This window comes from Mastigoproctus giganteus, chromosome 9, assembly GCF_048544385.1.
Source record: "Mastigoproctus giganteus isolate SK-2022 chromosome 9, ASM4854438v1, whole genome shotgun sequence".
Lineage (NCBI taxonomy): Eukaryota > Metazoa > Arthropoda > Arachnida > Uropygi > Thelyphonidae > Mastigoproctus > Mastigoproctus giganteus.
Window position 1 is genome coordinate 162,135,706 of NC_143583.1, and position 19,412 is coordinate 162,155,117.

The window sequence follows — 19,412 nt, forward strand, 5'->3', positions numbered from 1 at the left end:
TCCATTGGTGTCTCCCGTACTAGGTTCCAACATTAGTCTGCCAACACATTTGGACTCCATTTTCCCTGGTATCTTTTTTCCATTTCAGAAATATCTTGGTGAAACCTTATATAATATTCATTGGAGACCACTCCCAAGTTTTCAGGATAAAAGTCTAAATGAGAATGTGGGAAATGAAGTTTTAACGACATGTTAAAACTCTCTGTATGCTAAAATTAGCTCATCCACAACTTCACTGTAATTTTGTAATTTCTCTTTGCCTAAAAAGTTCAAGCAGACATTTTTGAATGCCTTTCAGGATCTTATTTCCATAGCATTTAATTTTTTAGTATATTCCTCATCATGGAATAGCAGTTTGATTTGAGGACACACAAAAATTCCCTCTTTTATCTTGGCCTCACTGATTCGAGGAAACTTTTGCCTCGAACAAGAAAATCCTTCTGCTTTTTCGTCCCTTGCTTTCACAAATATTTTTTATCAAACCTTGCTTGATGTGCAGGAGATAAACAGATTTTTGACTTATTCACCAAAGGAGGATGTGCTACATTTTTCTGACCTGGTATAGTTTCTGAATGGTCTGGCCATTTTTTTTTTACCTTGTAGTGGCAATCCAGTCAGCAAAGCTAACACTTTTAGGTCAACACAGATATTCCATTTGTATTCTTGATAGCATATTTTCTGCAAAAGAACATGCAGGTTCCCGTACGTTTCCTCCATGCGAACTGCATGGGCCAATGATATAGATGGATACTTATTTCTATTATGAAGTAAAACTGCTTTCAAACTGAACTTGGTGAATAAATGAAAAGCCTACACTGCACGGGAACGTGGTCCAAATGTAACTCTTTCATTAATTCCTGGACATTGTTACAATAAACCAAAGTACCATCCAGGGAGTAATAGGTCGTTATGTTAGATTGCCCCTTCCTACAAAAAAGACAGCTTTACACCCCTTTTCGAGAAGATTCCACTGCTGAAGCCGTGATCCTAGTATATGATCCTTGGTCCAAATCTCTGACCGAATCATTCAATTGTGCCTGAGTGATTAGATGCGGCTTTGGTGTATCAAGAGTTGAAAAGATTGGATCTATACTTGTTCTGGGTTCTGCATCTTCTAGAGACTCTTTTTTCGATCCTGAATCAGAGTACAGTCCATAAGTTTCTGGTGGCTTTGGCAGTGGCAATGTATCATCATTAGGAATCAGCCTTAGAGCAGAAGCTATGTTGGGATATTCTATCTTATGCTTGGATTTCCCATAAAAACCACAAATATTAGTCATGCAAAACAAATAATCATTTATATGGTCTCAATATTTCCACCTTCACCGGAATAGCAAAAGGCATTGATTTATGACTACCTCTAAGCCAGTCTCTGTTAATGTCCTTGAACATAAGCTGCAGGAAATCTTTGGAGCCCATACTTTATCTTGATCTCCAACCTTACATCCAAAATAGAGTTTATAGGCTTTTCTCGAAAGTTGTGACAATGGCTTCTGCTGTGATTTTAATACCAGTTCTTCACAAATGTACCAAAAGCTACCAGGCTTATTTCATCAAGAACATGACATATTTCATGTATGGTTGAAGGATGAACACATAAGAACATGATTAAAAAATTGTAGATATTTTATTTCAAATTTTATGGTTGAAGGATGAACACATAAGAACATGATTAAAAAATTGTAGATATTTTATTTCAAATTTTAACACGACTCATGATTCGTTGTCACGATTAAAACAAAGTAGTTAACTTTATTCCCACTTGGTCTCTAAAACACATACACTTTTTGAAATACGAAAATGCAAAAAAAAATTTTTAAATAAATAGATAAAACAGATGGAAAAGATGATTAACCCGACTACAAGTCTTGGTTTTTGGTCATTAAACACAATATTTGAAAACTGAGGGTGATGGTAACTTTTTAAGCACGTATCTAAGGTTTTGAACATATTTCCTACAAGAATCTGTCGAAATTATTTCAGGGAGGAAATTGATGCTGACCAGTGTAATATATTAAAAAAATAATAAATAACCAGATAAATATACACCGTAGCAGCCAATCGGTGGGTACAAGCATTCTACACTCTAAGACATCACAACAAATAAAGTGTATGATATTTACAGAATGTAAAAACCTAGAAAATGAGATGGGAGGGAAGGAAATTAACTAAACAACCAACGTGCTTGAAATATAACAGCCATTACCCAACAGGATAAAAGTAAATATAGTTGGACAAAAATCTAAATGTAATGAAAGCAAGACAGAAATTTGATTTACATAAATATAATCAATAACTAATTTTTTAAAATTGACTAATATTGAGGGGCCTTATGAAAGCGATACTGCATATAAGTCAAGAGAAATATCTTGCCAAATTAGTTTAAGATAGAATTTTTTCTAATGTTAGTAATAGCAATATGGGAATCACTACAAAGAATGGCAATGCTGATACAATGAGAAAAGATGATATTGGAATGAACACCTTTGAAATATTTGAATTATTTCAACATTAATTGGAATAATGTCAGAGAAAGTAAGTGAGGCTTGGCAGACTGTAAACGAAAATAGACATTGTTGAGATTGGAACTGAGACTACGTATATTTGGAAAATGAACGAGAAAGTGTTTGGGGTGTTTAGATCTTTTCACAGATAAGTTTGTTATATTATTTATTATTCGTGATGTATTTAAGAGTAAAGAAAAAATGAGGAAGGACATGAAGTAATGACATATTTGGATAGGGTGTACACACTACAAGAATATAGAATATACCCAGCTCCTTTAATACTCCCCCCACATACATACTACTCCCTCTAGTCACTACCTGGCAGATTAGAGACAGCAACATCAGACATCAGCTGATCCAGATACCTCGTAGAGAATTACCAACAAGTTCAGTCCAGTGGAATATCTAGCAGCTGACTTGTGAACACCATTTTAGACTGTACCAATGAAATGTAAGGAAGACTGGATATCATCATAACTTAAAAAGACATAAATTATACTGCATGATGATAAAGATGGAGGTTGCTGTAGCTTTTCTATGAAGCCTAAACATGGGTTTCACCACTTCAAGAGATCAGTAAAAAAGTGGTGGTATTACACCTATAGATAAGAGTTAACATAAGAGACAGCCTAGTGGCCTTAACAAGAAATTTGGGCATACTTGCATTATATGGAGTATATCAATGCGCCTGATGTCATTCTTGCAAATCTAGGTTTAGTGTATCGTGTCACTTATACATAGATTGAAAAAACACTTCTGCAGTGAATCACAGTTTGGATTTAATATAATGGCATATGGGGGGGGGGACCCATTGTATTATGGTTGGTAACATAAAATTATCAAATAAAAAAAAAACTTATTATGCTAGTAAAAGTAATATTATGAAAATTAAAAATTAAAAATTTTAAAAAAATTTTAAAAATAAAAAAATTTAAGTAAGTCTTTATATTTACTTGTCGCTGTTTAAAACAGTGGTAAGTGGAGTATAAACAACCAAGACTAACGGATTCGTGCGTAAAATAGTTTCCGTAATCAAGATTATGGGGAGACAGTTTGTCGCTCAAATCCGTCCCGAATTGATGGAGTAAACTAAGATAACTTTTTTTAAGTAGTTCAAAATGAAAATCTATTAAAAAAACTATATTTCTTTTGCTTGAATAATCTAGTGCCAAGAGGGAGAAAAGTGTGTTTTCTCAATCTATGTATAAGTGATACGATATGCTAAACCTAGATTTGAAAGAATGACGTCAAGCACATCAATATACCCCATATAATGCAAGTAGGCCGAAATTCAATAGATAATGTATTTATGCAATCTTTGAATTAGCAGAAATATTTCCTCCAAGGTGAATACAGTCAAGTGATACTACATAAAAAAATTCTACAAAAGCTATAATGATGCTTGATATATGGATCGGTTACCTGTAGAAATTCACAGAATTTTTATCAGCCGTGATATGATGAGAGCCTCGTCGATCAATTCGGCCCTGGAAAGATTATGCAAGGCTCAAGGGGTAGAATTTTTTTCAGTCTAGACTGTACTTGTTAACAGGAGAGACTGCTTCTACAGGGATCAGATACACTTAAATAGAAAGGGTGCAAGAATATTTGCTGATGCTATCGAGGCAGTGTTAGGTGGGTCGGAAAACTGCAAGCTTGGGGGGGGGGATACAAAGACTAATAGATTAACAGTGGCCACTGGCAGAGGTGAAAGTGATTCTTGCACCGCTTCTATTTGAATGAGCAGAAGCCTGAAAAACAAGATGCAGGATATTTCAGAGACTGCTGGGAGTGATTGCAATACAAGTAAACACATGGGTTGTGTTAGGGTAGCTAAGAATAGAAACAGGTGCATGTATACTTGCATGTACACCAATGCTAGGAGTTTGGTAAACAAATTTGATGAATTTGAGGTATTGCTCAAGGTATCAAAGGCGGATATTGTTCAGATATCAGAGAAGTAGTGTCACACAGATATAAGGAATGCAGAACTGGAATTTGGGGAGTACAACATCTACAGAAAGGATAGACAGGACAGGAAGGGAGGAGGGGTTATGCTATTAGTTAAGAAACACATAAAATCCAAGGAAGTGAAGCCAGTCAACATCGCTGAACAGTGCAGTGTCGAGTCAGTTTGGTGGGACATAAGCATCCGAAGATCAAAATTGAGAGTAGGAGTGTGCTATAGGCCCAATGACTCTGATGAATATAATAAGAAACTGTACAGGGAAATAGAGTGGGCCAGTATATCAGAGAGTCTTATAATGGGGGATTTTAATTTCCCAGATATTGACTGGAATTTGTGGGTTGGTCACTCACACACTAGCAAGGCTTTTGTGGATTTATTGGATGATTGTTTTCTACATCAGCATGTTCGGGAGGCAACTACATCAGCATGTTCGGAGGCAACTACATCAGCATGTTCGGGAGGCAACTAGAGGGGAGTAATACTCTTGATTTGATTATCAGTAGTGATTCTTCATGCAGTAAGAATCTGCAGATAAAGGAACCACTAGGTGGCAGTGATCACAGTGTGCTGAAGTGGGATTTACTCAAAGAGGTAACTACCATCAAGGGAAAAGGGAAGGGTTATTGCTTTGGTAAAGGTGACTACGATGGTCTGAGACAGTATTTAAATTCTATACAGTGGAACCAACTGAAGATGTTACCAACAGCAAATTCAAAATGGGAAGCATTCAAAGAACTTATCTTTGAAGCTACTAGGCTTTACATGCCAACTAAGAAATACTGTTCAAGGTTTAGGCCTAAATAGATGTCAGATGAACTAATGAGACATATGACAGAGAAGAAAAATGCATGGAATACATATAAATTAACACGTGATACAGAAGCCTATGATAGATACAAGGTGATCTGTAACCAAGTTACAAAGGAGGTTAGGAAGACAAAGGAACATTATGAGAAATCCATAGCAAAGGATGCAAAGAAAAATAACAAAGAGTTCTTTACTTATGTAAACTCTAGAAGGAAGGGGATGAATCAGATTGGTCCACTTGATATCGATGGGTCAACTGTCGATGATCCTGCTAACAAACTAAATGAATATTTTGCATCGACATTCACACATGAGGAGTTATTCAACAAGGGGAATGCCAGAGGTGAATTCAAGTCTGGCAGTAAGCTAGAGAATCTTGTAATAACTGAGAGTAAAGTGGAGGAGAAATTGTTGAAGATAAACACAAGAAAGGCACCTGGGATGGGATCTATCCTGTTATATTAAAGGAGCCAGCAAAGGAAGTAAGCAAACCCTTAGCCATAATTATGAGAGCTTCCTTGGACTCAGGGGAGGTACCCACAGACTGGAGATGTGCAAATGCAACCCCAATTCACAAAGGAGGACCAAAGGCTGACACAAGTAATTATAAACCTGTGAGTTTAACTTCTGTTCCAGGAAAATTAATGGAGACACTAGTTAAAGAAGCACTGCAGGATCATCTAGACAAGACTTCAGTTATAGCTCGGACACAGCATGGTTTTGTTAAGGGGAAGTCTTGCCTGACCAATCTGATTGGATACTATGATGCAGTCACAAAAGAACTGGATGCAGGGAATAACTTTGATATTATATACTTGGATCTTAGAAAGACTTTTGATACTATTGCATATGGAAGACTGCTGCACAAATTGGAGCAGTGTGGCATTGGAGGCAAATTGCTGCTATGGATAAAGGGGTGGTTGGGGGGAAGAAGACAGAGTGGTAATCAATGGACACTGCTCATCGTGGACTAATGTTATTAGTGGAGTCCCTCAGGGTTCAGTGTTGGGTCCATTATTGTTTTCTGTATTTATAAATGATATTGATGATGGTATATCAAGCTTAATGTCCAAGTTTGCAGACGATACAAAGGTTGGTAGGGTTGTCAAGGACACTATTGACACTATGTTGCTGCAACAGGATCCGGAAAGATTGAGATGGGCTGAGAGGTGGCAAATGAAGTTTAACATTGACAAATGTAAAGTACTATATATGGGAAAGAGCAACCCCAGAGCAATGTATCAACTCTGTGGTACTACACTGACAGTGTAGTACCACAGAGTTGATACATTGTGGTACTACACTGACAGTGGTAGAGAATGAAAAGGACCTGGGGGGTAACTGTGCAGGAAGATATGAAGTTCTCTGAGCAGGGCAGACGGGCTCAAAAATAGCTCATGGTGTCTTGTCAATGATATACAGGAATTTTTCTAGCAGGGATAAGGAGGTGATTATTCCCTTGTATAAGGCAATGGTCATGCTACACCTTGAGTACTGTATACAGGTCTGGAGGCCTCATTTCAAGAAGGATGTAGAGCTCCTGGAACGAGTAAAGAGAAAGACAAAAAGATTAGTGAATGGAACAAATGGGTACTCTTATGAAGAAAAGCTTAAATTTTGCAAATTACAATGTCTGGAGACTAGGCACCTGCGAGGTGATCTGATGGAGGTGTATAAAGCCTTGAATGGTTTGAGAATGCTCAATGCTAATGGGATTCTTCCTCTTGCTCAGAATAATCACCTGAGAGGGCATAAATTCAAATTGAGGAAAGACAGGTGTAGGATAGATGTACAGAAATTTGCCTTTACCCAGCGGGTGGTTGGTTGGTGGAACAGACTTCCATCCCTTGTCGTGGAAGTTGATAGCCTAAATAAATTTAAGGCCCAGCTGGACAGGTATTTCGAACTAACGGAGGGGTGAAGTGGAAGTGGGTTTTTTTTTTGGCTGATGCTGCATAAGCTTGCTTTCTTGCATCATATGCCTCTACTAATGCTAATGCTAATGACACTGATTTTCAAATTGAGAGAGTGAATATGGAACATTCTCTCACTTTCTCATATACCACAACATTCCAGTCAGTTATGAGCATATGCTAAATGCCTTAGGCAAGAGAGGTGATGTGCATAAATTTCTGTTATATCATATGCTAGGAGTACAGTAAATAAAGTAGTACACTGACATACTACGAGTATAGTATATAAATTTGATGAATCTGAAGTGCTAGTCAAAGGCAGATACCACTGTTATATCAGGGACGTGGTATCACACAAACATAAGCAGTGCAGAATTGGAATTTGGGGGGTACAATGTGTACAGAAAGGAGAGACAGGATAGGAAGGGAGGAGGGTTATGCTATTAGTTAAGAAACAAATAAAATCTAAAGAAGTGCATACAGTTGACATAGATGAACAGTGTTGGTTCAGTCACTGTCCATCTTCTGTTCAGGGAAAGCAAATATGAAAGTAGGAGTATGTTATAGGCCAAATGACTCTCATGAGCTGTACAGAGAAACAGAGTAGGCCAGTAAATCAGACTGGCAGGAACCTGTGGGTTGGTCACTTGCACACTACGAAGACGTTTGTGAATTTATTGGATGATTGTTTTCTGCTGCAGCATGTTCGCGAGGCAACCAGAGAGTAATATTCTTGATCTGGTTATCAGCAATGATTATTCGTCCATTAACAATTTGCAGATAAAGGTCCCAGTAGACGGAAGTGATCACAGTGTACTGATGTGGGATTTACTTAAAGATATCACTGCCTTCAGAGGTAAAGGGAAGGGTTTTGCTTCCATAAAGGTGGCTACAGTGGTCTCAGACAGTTCTTAAATTCTACACAGTGGGACCAACTGATGATGTTACCAACAGCAAATTCTAAATGGGAAGCATTCAAGGAATTAATCGTGGAAGCAACTAAACTTTTCATACCGATTAAGAAATGCTGTTCACAAGGTTTAAGCCTAAATGGATGTCAGATGAACTAATTAGACTAGAGTCAGAGAAGAAAAATGCATAGGATGCATATAAATTATCAAGTGACACAGAAGCCTATGGTAGATATAAGCTAGTCTGTAATCAAGTCACAAAGGAGGTTAGGCAAGCGAAGGCAGATTACGAGAAATCACTGGCAAAGGATGCAAAGAAAAACAGCAAAGATTTCTTTAGTTATATCAACTCTAGAAGGAATGGGATGAATCAGATTCGTCCACTTGTTATCGACGGTTAGACTATTGATAATCCTGCGCAAACAAATTGAATGAGTATTTTCCATCTACATTCACACATGAGGAATTATTAAGGTTTGAAAATGGCAGAAGGTTATCAAATTGTAGCAGGAAACTTAATGATTTTGTAATAACTAAAAGCAAAGGGGAGGAGAAATTGTTGAAGTTAAACATAAGAAAGGCACCTGGGGTGGATGGGATCTCTCCAGTTATATTAAAGGAGGCAGCAAAGGAAGTAAGCAAACCATTAACCATAATTATGAAAGCATCCTTGGACACATGGGAAGTCCCCATGGACTGAAGATATGCAAATGTATCCCCAATTCACAAAGGGGAATCAAAGGGTGTCATGAGTAAATACAGACCTGTTAGTTTAACTTTTGTTCTGGAGAAAATAATGCAGTCACTGGTTAAAGAAGCAATTCAGGATAATCTAGACAAGACTGCAGTAATAATTCAGGCACAGTATGGATTCATTAAGGGAAAGTCTGATTGGATATTATGATATAGTTACAAAGGAAGCAGGTGCAAAAAAATAATTTTGATATCATATACTTGGATTTCAGGAAAGCTTTTGTTGAGCATGGAAGACTACTGTACAAACTGGAGCAGTATGGTATTAAGGGGAAGTTGCTACAATGGATAAAAGGGTGGTTGAGTTGGAGAAGATAGGAGTGGTAACCGATGGATGCTGCTCTTCGTGGAATAATGTTATTAGTGGAGTCCACTAGGGTTTGGTGCTGGTCCCACTGTTGTTTTGTATATTTATCAACGATATTGATGAAGGTATATCAGGCTTAAAGTCAAAGTTTGCAGATGATACAGAGGTTGGCAGGGTTGTTAATGACAGTAATTGCAGTGTGCTACTGCAACAGGATTTAGAAAAGTTGGGCAGATGGGCTGAAAAATGTCAACTCAAGTTTAACATTAACAAATGCAAAGTACTGTATATGGGTAGAAGTAATCCCAGAGATGCATACCGACAGTGTGGTACTAAACTTAGGGGTAAAAAATGAAGAAGACCTGGGAGTAATTGTGCAATCAGATCTGGAGTTTTCTCAGTAGTGCAGATAGGCTTCCAGAGCAGCTCATGAGTTATTGTCAATGACATACAGCAATTTTGCTAGTAGGGAAAAGGAGGTGATTATCCATTTATATAAGGCAATGGTCAGCCCATGTCTTCAGTACTGCGTACAAGTCTCAAGGCCTCATTTTAAAAACGATGTAGAGTTGCTTGAGCGTGTACAGAGAAGGGCAACAAGATTCGTGAGGGGAACGAACGGGTTCTCTTACCAAGAAAGGCTTAAGTTTTGCAAATTGCAGCATCTGGAAAATAGGCACCTGCGAGGTGATCTGATTGAGGTGTATAAAGCCTTGAATTGGTTGAAAGGCTAAATTCTGATGGGACTTTTCTCTTGCTCAGATTACAAAACTGACTGGGCATAAATTCAAATTGAGGAAAGACAGTTGTAGAACAGATGTGCGGTAATTTCCCTTTTGAGATTAGAGGGGAACGGGTATCCTGTGTGTTATCAGACACTCAGCCTAAAACACTGATGGATCTAATATCTCTCTATTACAAAAGATTTAGGAGAAGTCCGGTTGGCCTGTCTCCCTAAAATCCACTCATGCACACCTTCTCGATGGTAAGCCCTGTTACGTCACTTAGGTGGCAACGAACGTGTAGAGTGGTTCTCTTCAAGATGCCTGGTCAGCATGAAGAGGAAAAGACCAAACCCCTCCAGCATATGACAGCACGACGAAACAAATGGCCCTCAGTCCCCAGCAGCTTTCACTCTCCCTCTTACGGCAGCGAGAGGATCAGAGTGGAAGCAGAGGGTGCTAAAAATCTCTGGGTACGACCAGGCTGCCATGCACGGAAACTGAACTTGGCCTGTTACAACGTAAGATCATTCATCGGTGAAGACAGGATATTAGAGCTGGAAAAGGAATTAGAAAATGTGAATTGAAATATCATTGGTTTGGCTGAAACAAGAAGAAGAAATGAATCACTTATAAGTTCATCAAGTGGAAATCTGCTGTACACCAATGGAAACAGTGAAAGGAGTGAAGGTGGAGTTGGGTTTCTGGTCCATAAAGATTTTAAAAACAACGTTTCGGAATTCAAAAGTACATCACCAAGGGTGTCAAGACTAATACTCAAGATTTCTAAGAGGTACAAGCTAAAGATTATAATGATTTATACACCAACATCGAGCCATGATGATGAAGAGGATGAAGAAATGTACACCGAAATTGAGAGTTTTCTAGATGAGCAGAAAACCCACTACACTATTATTATGAGGGACTTCAATGCTAAGGTTGGAAAAAGACAAAACAGTGCATAAAGGGGAACTATAGGAAATTTTGGAATTGGTGAAAGAAATGAAAGAGGTGAAAGACTTGTCGCATTTGCAGAATCTCAAGGACTGCCAGTAATGAACACTTTTTTCAAGAAAAGGGTGAACAGAAAGTGGACATGGAAGAGTCCAAATGGATTAACTACTAATGAAATCGACTTCATTCTCACGAACAGAAGATATATTGTGAATGATGTTACTGTCCTGAATAAGGTAAATGTTGGAAGTGATCACAGAATGGTAAGATGTACACTTGATATAGATGTAGGAAAGGAAAGGAAAAAACTGACTCGAGTAAATAATAAAAATGTCTTTGAGATAACAGAAGAGGAGAAAAAGCAGTATGTACTGGAACTTAAGAACAAGTTTGAGCTTCTGCAGACTGCTCAGGACCAAGATATCGACGAGAAATATTACAACTTTCTCAAAGTGATAAAGCCGAAGAAACCTATAGGGAAAAAGAAATCCAAAGAAGAAAAAATTAGTCAAAAAACACTTGTCATGATGAATCGAAGACGACAAATGAAAAGCAGGAAAAACACTGACAGGGAGAAAATTGGGTATACTGAGTTATGCAAAGCCATTAGAAAGAGACTCAGAGAGGACATAAGAAGATTTAACACAAGAAAAGTAGAACAAGCATTAAGGGAAAACAAAGGATTTAAATCAGCAGCCATGAGCAGTAATACAGAAAGACAAATGATACTGAAACTGAAGAATAGTAATGGTGTACTTATAAACAGCAGAGAAGGCATAATTCAAATAGCAGAAGACTACTATACAGAATTATACAAGGAGCAGGAGAATGATGCCAGCAGTGGGGAACATGGATTGCAAAGTAGCAACACATACGACATACCCGATATTCTTCCTGATGAGGTAGAACATGCATTGAAGAAAATGAAGAATCAGAAAGCCTCGGGGGAAGATGAAGTTACTGTAGAGTTGTTAAAATTGAGAGGAAGAGACATAACACAAAAACTGGAAAGGCTCTTCACAAAGTGCATTAGAAAAGGTGTGACGCCTAAGCAGTGGAATAATGCAATCATAGTTTTGCTGCATAAGAAAGGAGATAAATCAGAAATTAGAAATTATAGACCAATTAGCTTGTTATAACACATCTATAAGTTGTTCACAAGGGTCATTACTAACAGATTAGAAAGAATACTTGATGAGAATCAACCGAAAGAGTAAGCTGGCTTTAGGACAGGATTCTCAACTATGGATCACCTTCACGTAATATCACAGCTAATGGAGAAAGCAAATGAATATAAAACACCATAATGCCTGGCATTTGTGGATTATGAAAAGGCATTTGACTCCATACAGCATAAGGCAATGTTTCGGGCACTGGAAAGACAAGGCATAGATACCCCACATATTATGATTTTGAAGAAAATATGAGTGCTACCTCCTTTATTAGACTAGACAAAGACAGTAGGAAATTTAAAATCGAGAAGGGAGTTCGACAAGGAGACACAATATCTCCGAAGCTGTTTACTGCTGCCCTTGAGGAAGCTTTCAGAAGATTATACTGGTCGCAGAAAGGAGTCAATGTGAATGGAGAGTACCTAAACCATTTACGATTTGCAGATGACATTGTGGTCATAAGCCGCAATCCCAAAGAATTAGAGGAAAATCTTAATCAGTTATGCACAGTTAGTAAGGATTTTGGACTAAAGATGAATATGGCTAAAACAAAAGTGATGATGAACAAGTATGCCACAGAAAGGGAAATAATAATTGAAGGAGCAGTAATTGAAAAGGTGGAGTCATATACACCTAATTCTGTTTTTACACGATAGATACGTTCCTGAAAAATACGTGTAAAAAAAATTCGTGTAAAAAAAGACATTGTATTTATGGAAGAAAAGAAGATTGGTTCCGAATATAAAAAAATCAGTAAAAATAATTAAAAAAAACACATAAAATATTCGTTTTAAGCTTATTATTTTATTTCAACAAAATACACATGTAATAATATGTAATTAAAATGTACTAAAATAAATTTGTATGCATATGAAATGAAAAAAAATTCTTCATGAACAAAAAAAATCTGTTTTACACATAACAAGATTTTATTCATTTTCACTTTCTGATAATAAACGGTGCATACTTTTGCGTACGACTGGAATATCACTGCCATCACTAGAAATGTTGACATCGTCTTCTTCCTCTATTAATGAAATTCTTTCTGTGATCTCTTCAGCAAAATCAGCATGAGTCTCCTCTGGTGCTGATGTTTCACAGGTTTTACGAACGAATTCAGTTATTAATCGTTGTGTTCGTGTTTTGGTTAGGCCGTTATATAATTCTCTGTAAGAGGCTGTCAACAACTTCAGTTCACGTTGAAACTTCCCAGCGTGTTCCTCATTAGGGTCATGTTTGACAAAATGATTACCTAATTTTCTGGCCAGTTCCAGACCTTCTTTTATTAAATCTGCATTTAGAACAGGATCATTTTCTTCATTATCACTACGTTCTGTGGGATAAGGAGTCCCAAGGACAACCTATAATATTTCATCTTCGCTTAGGGCTTTGTCGGTTAACAATTCATCAATATCTTAAAATGATAGATCATCGAATCCTTCTCCACCAATTTTGTGTGCCATTGTAATGATGTTGGGAAATTCGGTCGTATTAGGGATGATGGGATCTTTGCTGTCTACACATTGTGGCCAAACCGCTTTCCAACACGCATTTAAAGTTGCTGGTTTTAATTCAGTTAACGCTAATCCAACTTGATTGATACAATCCATAATTGAGAATTTCTTCCGCACATCAATGACTGTTAGTGTTTCATCATTCAGTTTGTCCAAAACGTGTTGGAATGTTTGTTTTACGTAGTATGTTTTAATTGTCTCAATTATACCTTGGTCTAGCGGTTGTATCAAAGATGTAGTATTAGGTGGCAGAAATAAAATTTGTACGTTTGGGTGTTCCAAGACAGGATGGCCGGGTGCATTGTCAAGAATCAGAAGAACTTTAAATTCGAGACCTTTCAAATTCATATAATGTCTGACTTCTGGGACGAAACATTTGTTGAACCATTCTGTAAAAATAGTAGTGGTCACCCAGCCTTCTTGTTTGCAATCCAGTGAACAGGCAGTTTATTGATATCTACACCTTTCATTGAACGTGGGTTTAGGGCTCGATTTACCAGCAGTGGTTTCAACATACGATCTCCTGAAGCGTTGGAGGAAAATAATAAGGTCACACGATCCTTAGCTACCTTAAAACCACCAGCAGTTTTCTGCGATTTGGCTACATACGTTCTGTTCGGCATTCGTTTCCAGAAGAAACCAGTTTCATCTGCATTCCACACTTGATCAGGAGTGTATCCTCCATCTTCAATAATTTTTGCAAGTTCCTGCGGGAATACTTTAGCAGCCGATTCATCTGCAGATGCAGTTTCACCTTTAATTTTTATATTATGAAGAGCATTCCTTTTAAGAAACCCTGTCATCCAACCTGTACTCGCAGAAAATTCATACTTTCTGTTTAACTGAGATGAAGTGCTTGGCTCCTTTTCTTTAATCTGTCTGTAAATTCTTAGTGCTGTTTGCTTGATGGCATTTCCATCTACTGGTACTCTTTTTTGTGACTGATCTTCTATCCATATTACCAGGGCCTTTTCCATTTTTTCCTTGTCAATATCTCTTGTATATGATGATGAATTAACACTTACTTTTGTTCCAGAACATACCGACTTCCTAATTGCAGCTTCATTTTTCTTAATAGTTCTTACGGTAGCTTCATGTACACCAAAATGCTTTCCTACAGACGTAGCCCCTTGTCCAGTTGCAAGACAATCTAAAATTTGAATTTTAAGTTCCAAAGAAATCGCTTTCCTTTTCATTTTGGTAATAGGCGAATTATTCGACATTATATAAGGGCTACCGAAAAATATCTCAGTTACAATTAATAAAAAAAGGTATGAAAATTTTGTCAACTTACAATTTATTGACTATCGACAAAATTAATAAATTTATATGTGCACAAATTTCGCTAAAGATTCTTTCACTTTGAAATAGAGCTTACTACTACATGTCTGCCGAAGATACAATGCACGAATACCGTAGATGTGCACCAAATTCAATAAAAACATTGATGATTCATAGATACCTAGACGTACACATTGGTAAGCAAAAGCACGCGTTTCAAAACGCATACACTAGCTGTTATCCAATCTATTGGTGCGTGTAATATAGAAATGATACTAATAAAAAATTCATAGAAATCGTGTTAAATCAAAATGACTTGCGTAAAAAGAGAATGAAATATTTATTTTGAATTCGTGTTAAACCAAATTCGTGTAAAAAAAGTTCGTGCAAAAACAGAATTAGGTGTACTTATCTGGGACAAGTTATTAGCTGTAATAATGATAAATGGCTGGAAGTCAAGAGAAGAATAAATTTTGGATGGATAGCATTCAGGAAATATAGTCATATAGTGAAGAGCAATATCCCAGTTTGTCTGAAACGTAAAATAATGAATCAATGTATACTTCCCACCATGACTTATGGAAGTGAAACTTGGGCACTCACCAAAAGAAATGGAAGAGACGCTGAGAACTACACAGCGAAGAATGGAACGCATTATATTGGGAATCAGACTGTTAGATAAGAAGAGAAACACATGGATTAGGCAGCAAACTCAAGTAAAGGACATTCTTATCAAAACTAAAGAACTAAAATGGTCTTGGGCAGGACACATAGCTCGAAGACATGATGACAGATGGACTAAGAAAGTAACAGAATGGTACCCAAGGGGAGCTAGAAGAAAACCTGGAAGACAAAGGCGGAGATGGAGAGATGAAATTCATGAGATTTTGGTAGTAAATGGATGGCCAGTGCTCAAAACAGAAGGAACTGAAAAGTTGCTGGAGAGGCCTTCATCCTGCAGTGGATTGAAAATGGCTGATGATGATGATGATGATGATGAATTTGCCTTTATCAAGCAGATAGTTGATTGCCGGAATAAACTTTCATCTGTCATCATGGAAGCTGATAGTTTAAATGAATCCAAAGAGGAAGTGGACAAACTTTTTGGGAGGGGATGAAAATGCATGTGTGAATTTTTATTTTTTTTTTTTTTTGCGTGGTGCTACATAAGCATGCTTTCTTGCATCGCATGCCTCTGCTACTACACTGGTGGGCAAAATTTATGGAACAGTCAAGTTTTCTCCTGTAGCTTCTCATAAGAGTGGCCTGGATATGGGAAAAGCATACTACCAAAGGAACCTTGTGGGGTACAGAAATGATGAAGGAAACAACACTGATACAACAATGGAAACAAACCGGTACAGAGGGACTTTATTCAAAAATGGCAACATAGCACTGGCTGCCATGATACAGATGAATCACTGCCAAAGATGGAACAAAGGGAAGAGGTGGTCCTCAGTAGGAGATATGGCCACCCCTAATGTCGATGTAGGCTTTGCACCGCCTGTCCATACTAAGAACAATGTTGTTGTTGTTGTCGTCAAGATTGGAATTTTGTTAGTAAATTCTACCTTGATCTACAGTTTTGCAATTATGCTACCATTTACTGTAGAAAGCACATTTTCCAGTTGGTGATAAAAACCTGAAAATATCTTTCAAAATTAAAGTAAAGTAAAGTGCAGCCATTATCAACCCACTGCAGGATGGAAGCCTCCTCAACAATTCATGCTGAGGGAAATGGACCATAATCTGCCACGCTGGTCCAGTGTGCGGGTTGGCAGATCGACCATATTCGGCAGTCAGGTGCTTGAACCCTTGTCTACTCAAAGAGCGTGTGCTACTGCACTCCCGCTCCTGCCCACTCGGCTACGGAGGCCATTTTCAAAATTAAGCTTACTTCAACTTACAACTTCATCTGGACTTTTTGCAATTTTATCTAAAACTGGTACTCATCATCTGGAAGTGGTTTTGAATTCATATTATATATCCTATTCACACAATAACATTTAATTCTAAAGGAGGTTTGTGGACACCCTGTATTTAACATGGCTTTATTGCTATGGCTCTGACAGATTTCCCTTTTCCAGGAGTACACATGGAAGAAGTCTTAGAATATATATTAAGATAAAAGTGATAAAAATGTTAACTACTTAATCCACTTATACAACTTTTATTCACATTACAAACATTTATAGTTACTAACCGTGAAATTGTGAATATCAAGGTGCTGAAGTCGCCTGGATACCCACTGCAATGTTGCCTTGTATCCTGGACTATCTTCTTTCATAAAATATGACATATAAGTCATGCAAGACAACTCATCCATATTATGGCTAGCAAGATCTTCAGGTGTAATAATCATTGGTATTGAAAACATGTCTTTAGCAATATGCATGGCTTTGCGGCAGTTTTCCACACTAAAATATTGTGGTAAAAAAGAATAACAAAAATATCTAATTCAAGTGATCGTAACATACAAAATGTATAAAAATATAAACTGTTATCACTTCTTTGATGCACACTTCCAATTATTATTTAAAATAAACCAAGAAAATAAGTTTTTTCAAAAGCATGATGAAGGAAAACTTAATTACAGTCAGACCTCTATATAACGAAATTGATCATTCGCTTGAAAAAATTCGTTAAACAGAAATTTCGTTATAAAGAAATATGACCTTTTCAACAATGAAATTGTTGAAAAGGTCATATTGCAATTTGCTGAGAAATTGCTGAGAGAAATTCAGAAATATAGTAAAAGATGGAAAATAAATCAGAAATAAGCGGGAATGAATAAATATTTTAACGTCTTAAAACAATTAAATCATTAATATACACATATTAAGAAATAACTGTTGTTTGTTATGTTGTTTGTTATTTGGTTTTTAGGAGCATTAGCAACTAAGGCCATATTGCTCCGGGATATGCGGTGGTCATTCCCTGACCTTTCCGCATCCTCGGAAATTTGGTGGTGACGGGCTCGAGCCCCGGTCTAATCAAGAAGCGTGTGCTACGCACTGCTGCTCCTTCCCACCTGGCTACGGAGGCGCCTTAAGAAATAACTATTTACATCATGTGCACAATATACTACACATCACTAATCTGGCAGCATTGGGACCTGTGGGGTGGTGCCAGATTAGTGAGCTTTACGGATCACCGGTGGTTACTTTAACACATAGTTTACCCAATGGCTAACCACCTCATCCTACCTTTAACACATTGACTGCCTAGCTAAAAAATTCCCCAGGGTCAAAAAATATTTGGCAAATAATTTGATTAGTAATTCTAAAATAAATATTGTAATGTCGGTGTTGTCGTTTTTTTGCTTAAAATATCAAAAAAAAAAAAAAAAAAAAAAAGTATTTTTTTTATGTTGCATATATGTGGTCGACGTGGCCCAGTAGGTTCCTTTATTTTTTGAGAAGCCGTGTCAGCCACATACGTGTGACGCTATTACGGCATACATATGACGGTCGTTTTTGATTAGTTTATTACACACGCGGCGAGTACTGTAATAAAACTAATTGCAGTAAAATTAGTCTGAAAGTCTGAAACATGACAATAAGTTTGTCAGTATTGTTAGAGATTTTGCGTAAACAAGTTCGTTAGTGTGCTGTATTATCCATCATATTGTGTTGTGTTTTTCCGCAAGTTTGTACAAGTGTGTTGTAAAAAAAAAAAAAAAATCTATAAAGGAATGGCTAAAAGAAAATTACTAAAATAAGAGGAACTGAGAGAAATTGCTGGAAATTGCAATTTGCTGAGAAATTGCTGAGAGAAATTGCTCATTCTCTTTGTTACTCTCATTTTCATCCAATTCATCATCGATATTGTCACTAGTTCTTTAAATACGCTCCCAAATGATGGGGGTCACTCGGATATTCAGCTACTATCACATCATTCATCATCATCATCATCATCAGCCATTTTCAATCCACTGCAGGATGAAGGGCTCTCCAGCAACTTTCCAGTTCCTTCTGTTTTGAGCACTGGCCATCCATTTACTACTCAAAGACTCATGAATTTCATCTATCCATCTCCACCTTTGTCTTCCAGGTTTTCTTCTAGCTCCCCTTGGGTACCATTCTGTTATTTTTTTAGTCCATCTGTCATCATGTCTTCGAGCTATGTGTCCTGCCCAAGACCATTTTAGTTCTTTAGTTTTGATAAGAATGTCCTTTACTTGAGTTTGCTGCCTAATCCATATGTTTCTCTTCTTATCTAACAGTCTGATTCCCAATATAATTCGTTCCATTCTTCGCTGTGTAGTTCTCAGCTTCTCTTCCATTCTTTTGGTGAGTGCCCAAGTTTCACTTCCATAAGTCATGTTGGGGAGTATACATTGGTTCATTATTTTACGTTTCAGACAAACTGAGATATTGCTCTTCAGTATGCGACTATATTTCCTGAATGTTATCCATCCAAAATTTATTCTTCTCTTGACTTCCAGCCATTTATCATTATTACAGCTAATAACTTGTCCCAGATAAGTATATGACTCCACCTTTTCAATTACTGCTCCTTCAATCATTATTTCCCTTTCCGTGGCATACTTGTTCATCATTACTTTTGTTTTAGCCATATTCATCTTTAGTCCAAAATCCT

At 37.2% G+C, this 19,412-nt stretch overlaps 1 protein-coding gene across 2 annotated transcripts in view; it reads right to left on the minus strand.

Moving 5' to 3' along the window:
• Nucleotides 1–19,412, minus strand: part of jbug (filamin-type immunoglobulin domains fbug) — a 1,114,928-nt gene that overhangs the window by 1,011,677 nt on the left and 83,839 nt on the right. For both annotated transcript variants that reach the window (XM_090381438.1, XM_090381439.1), the window contains exon 4: nt 17,014–17,227. In XM_090381438.1, coding sequence (XP_090237564.1) covers nt 17,014–17,227 — 214 coding nt within the window. The remainder of the gene's footprint in view (nt 1–17,013; nt 17,228–19,412) is intronic.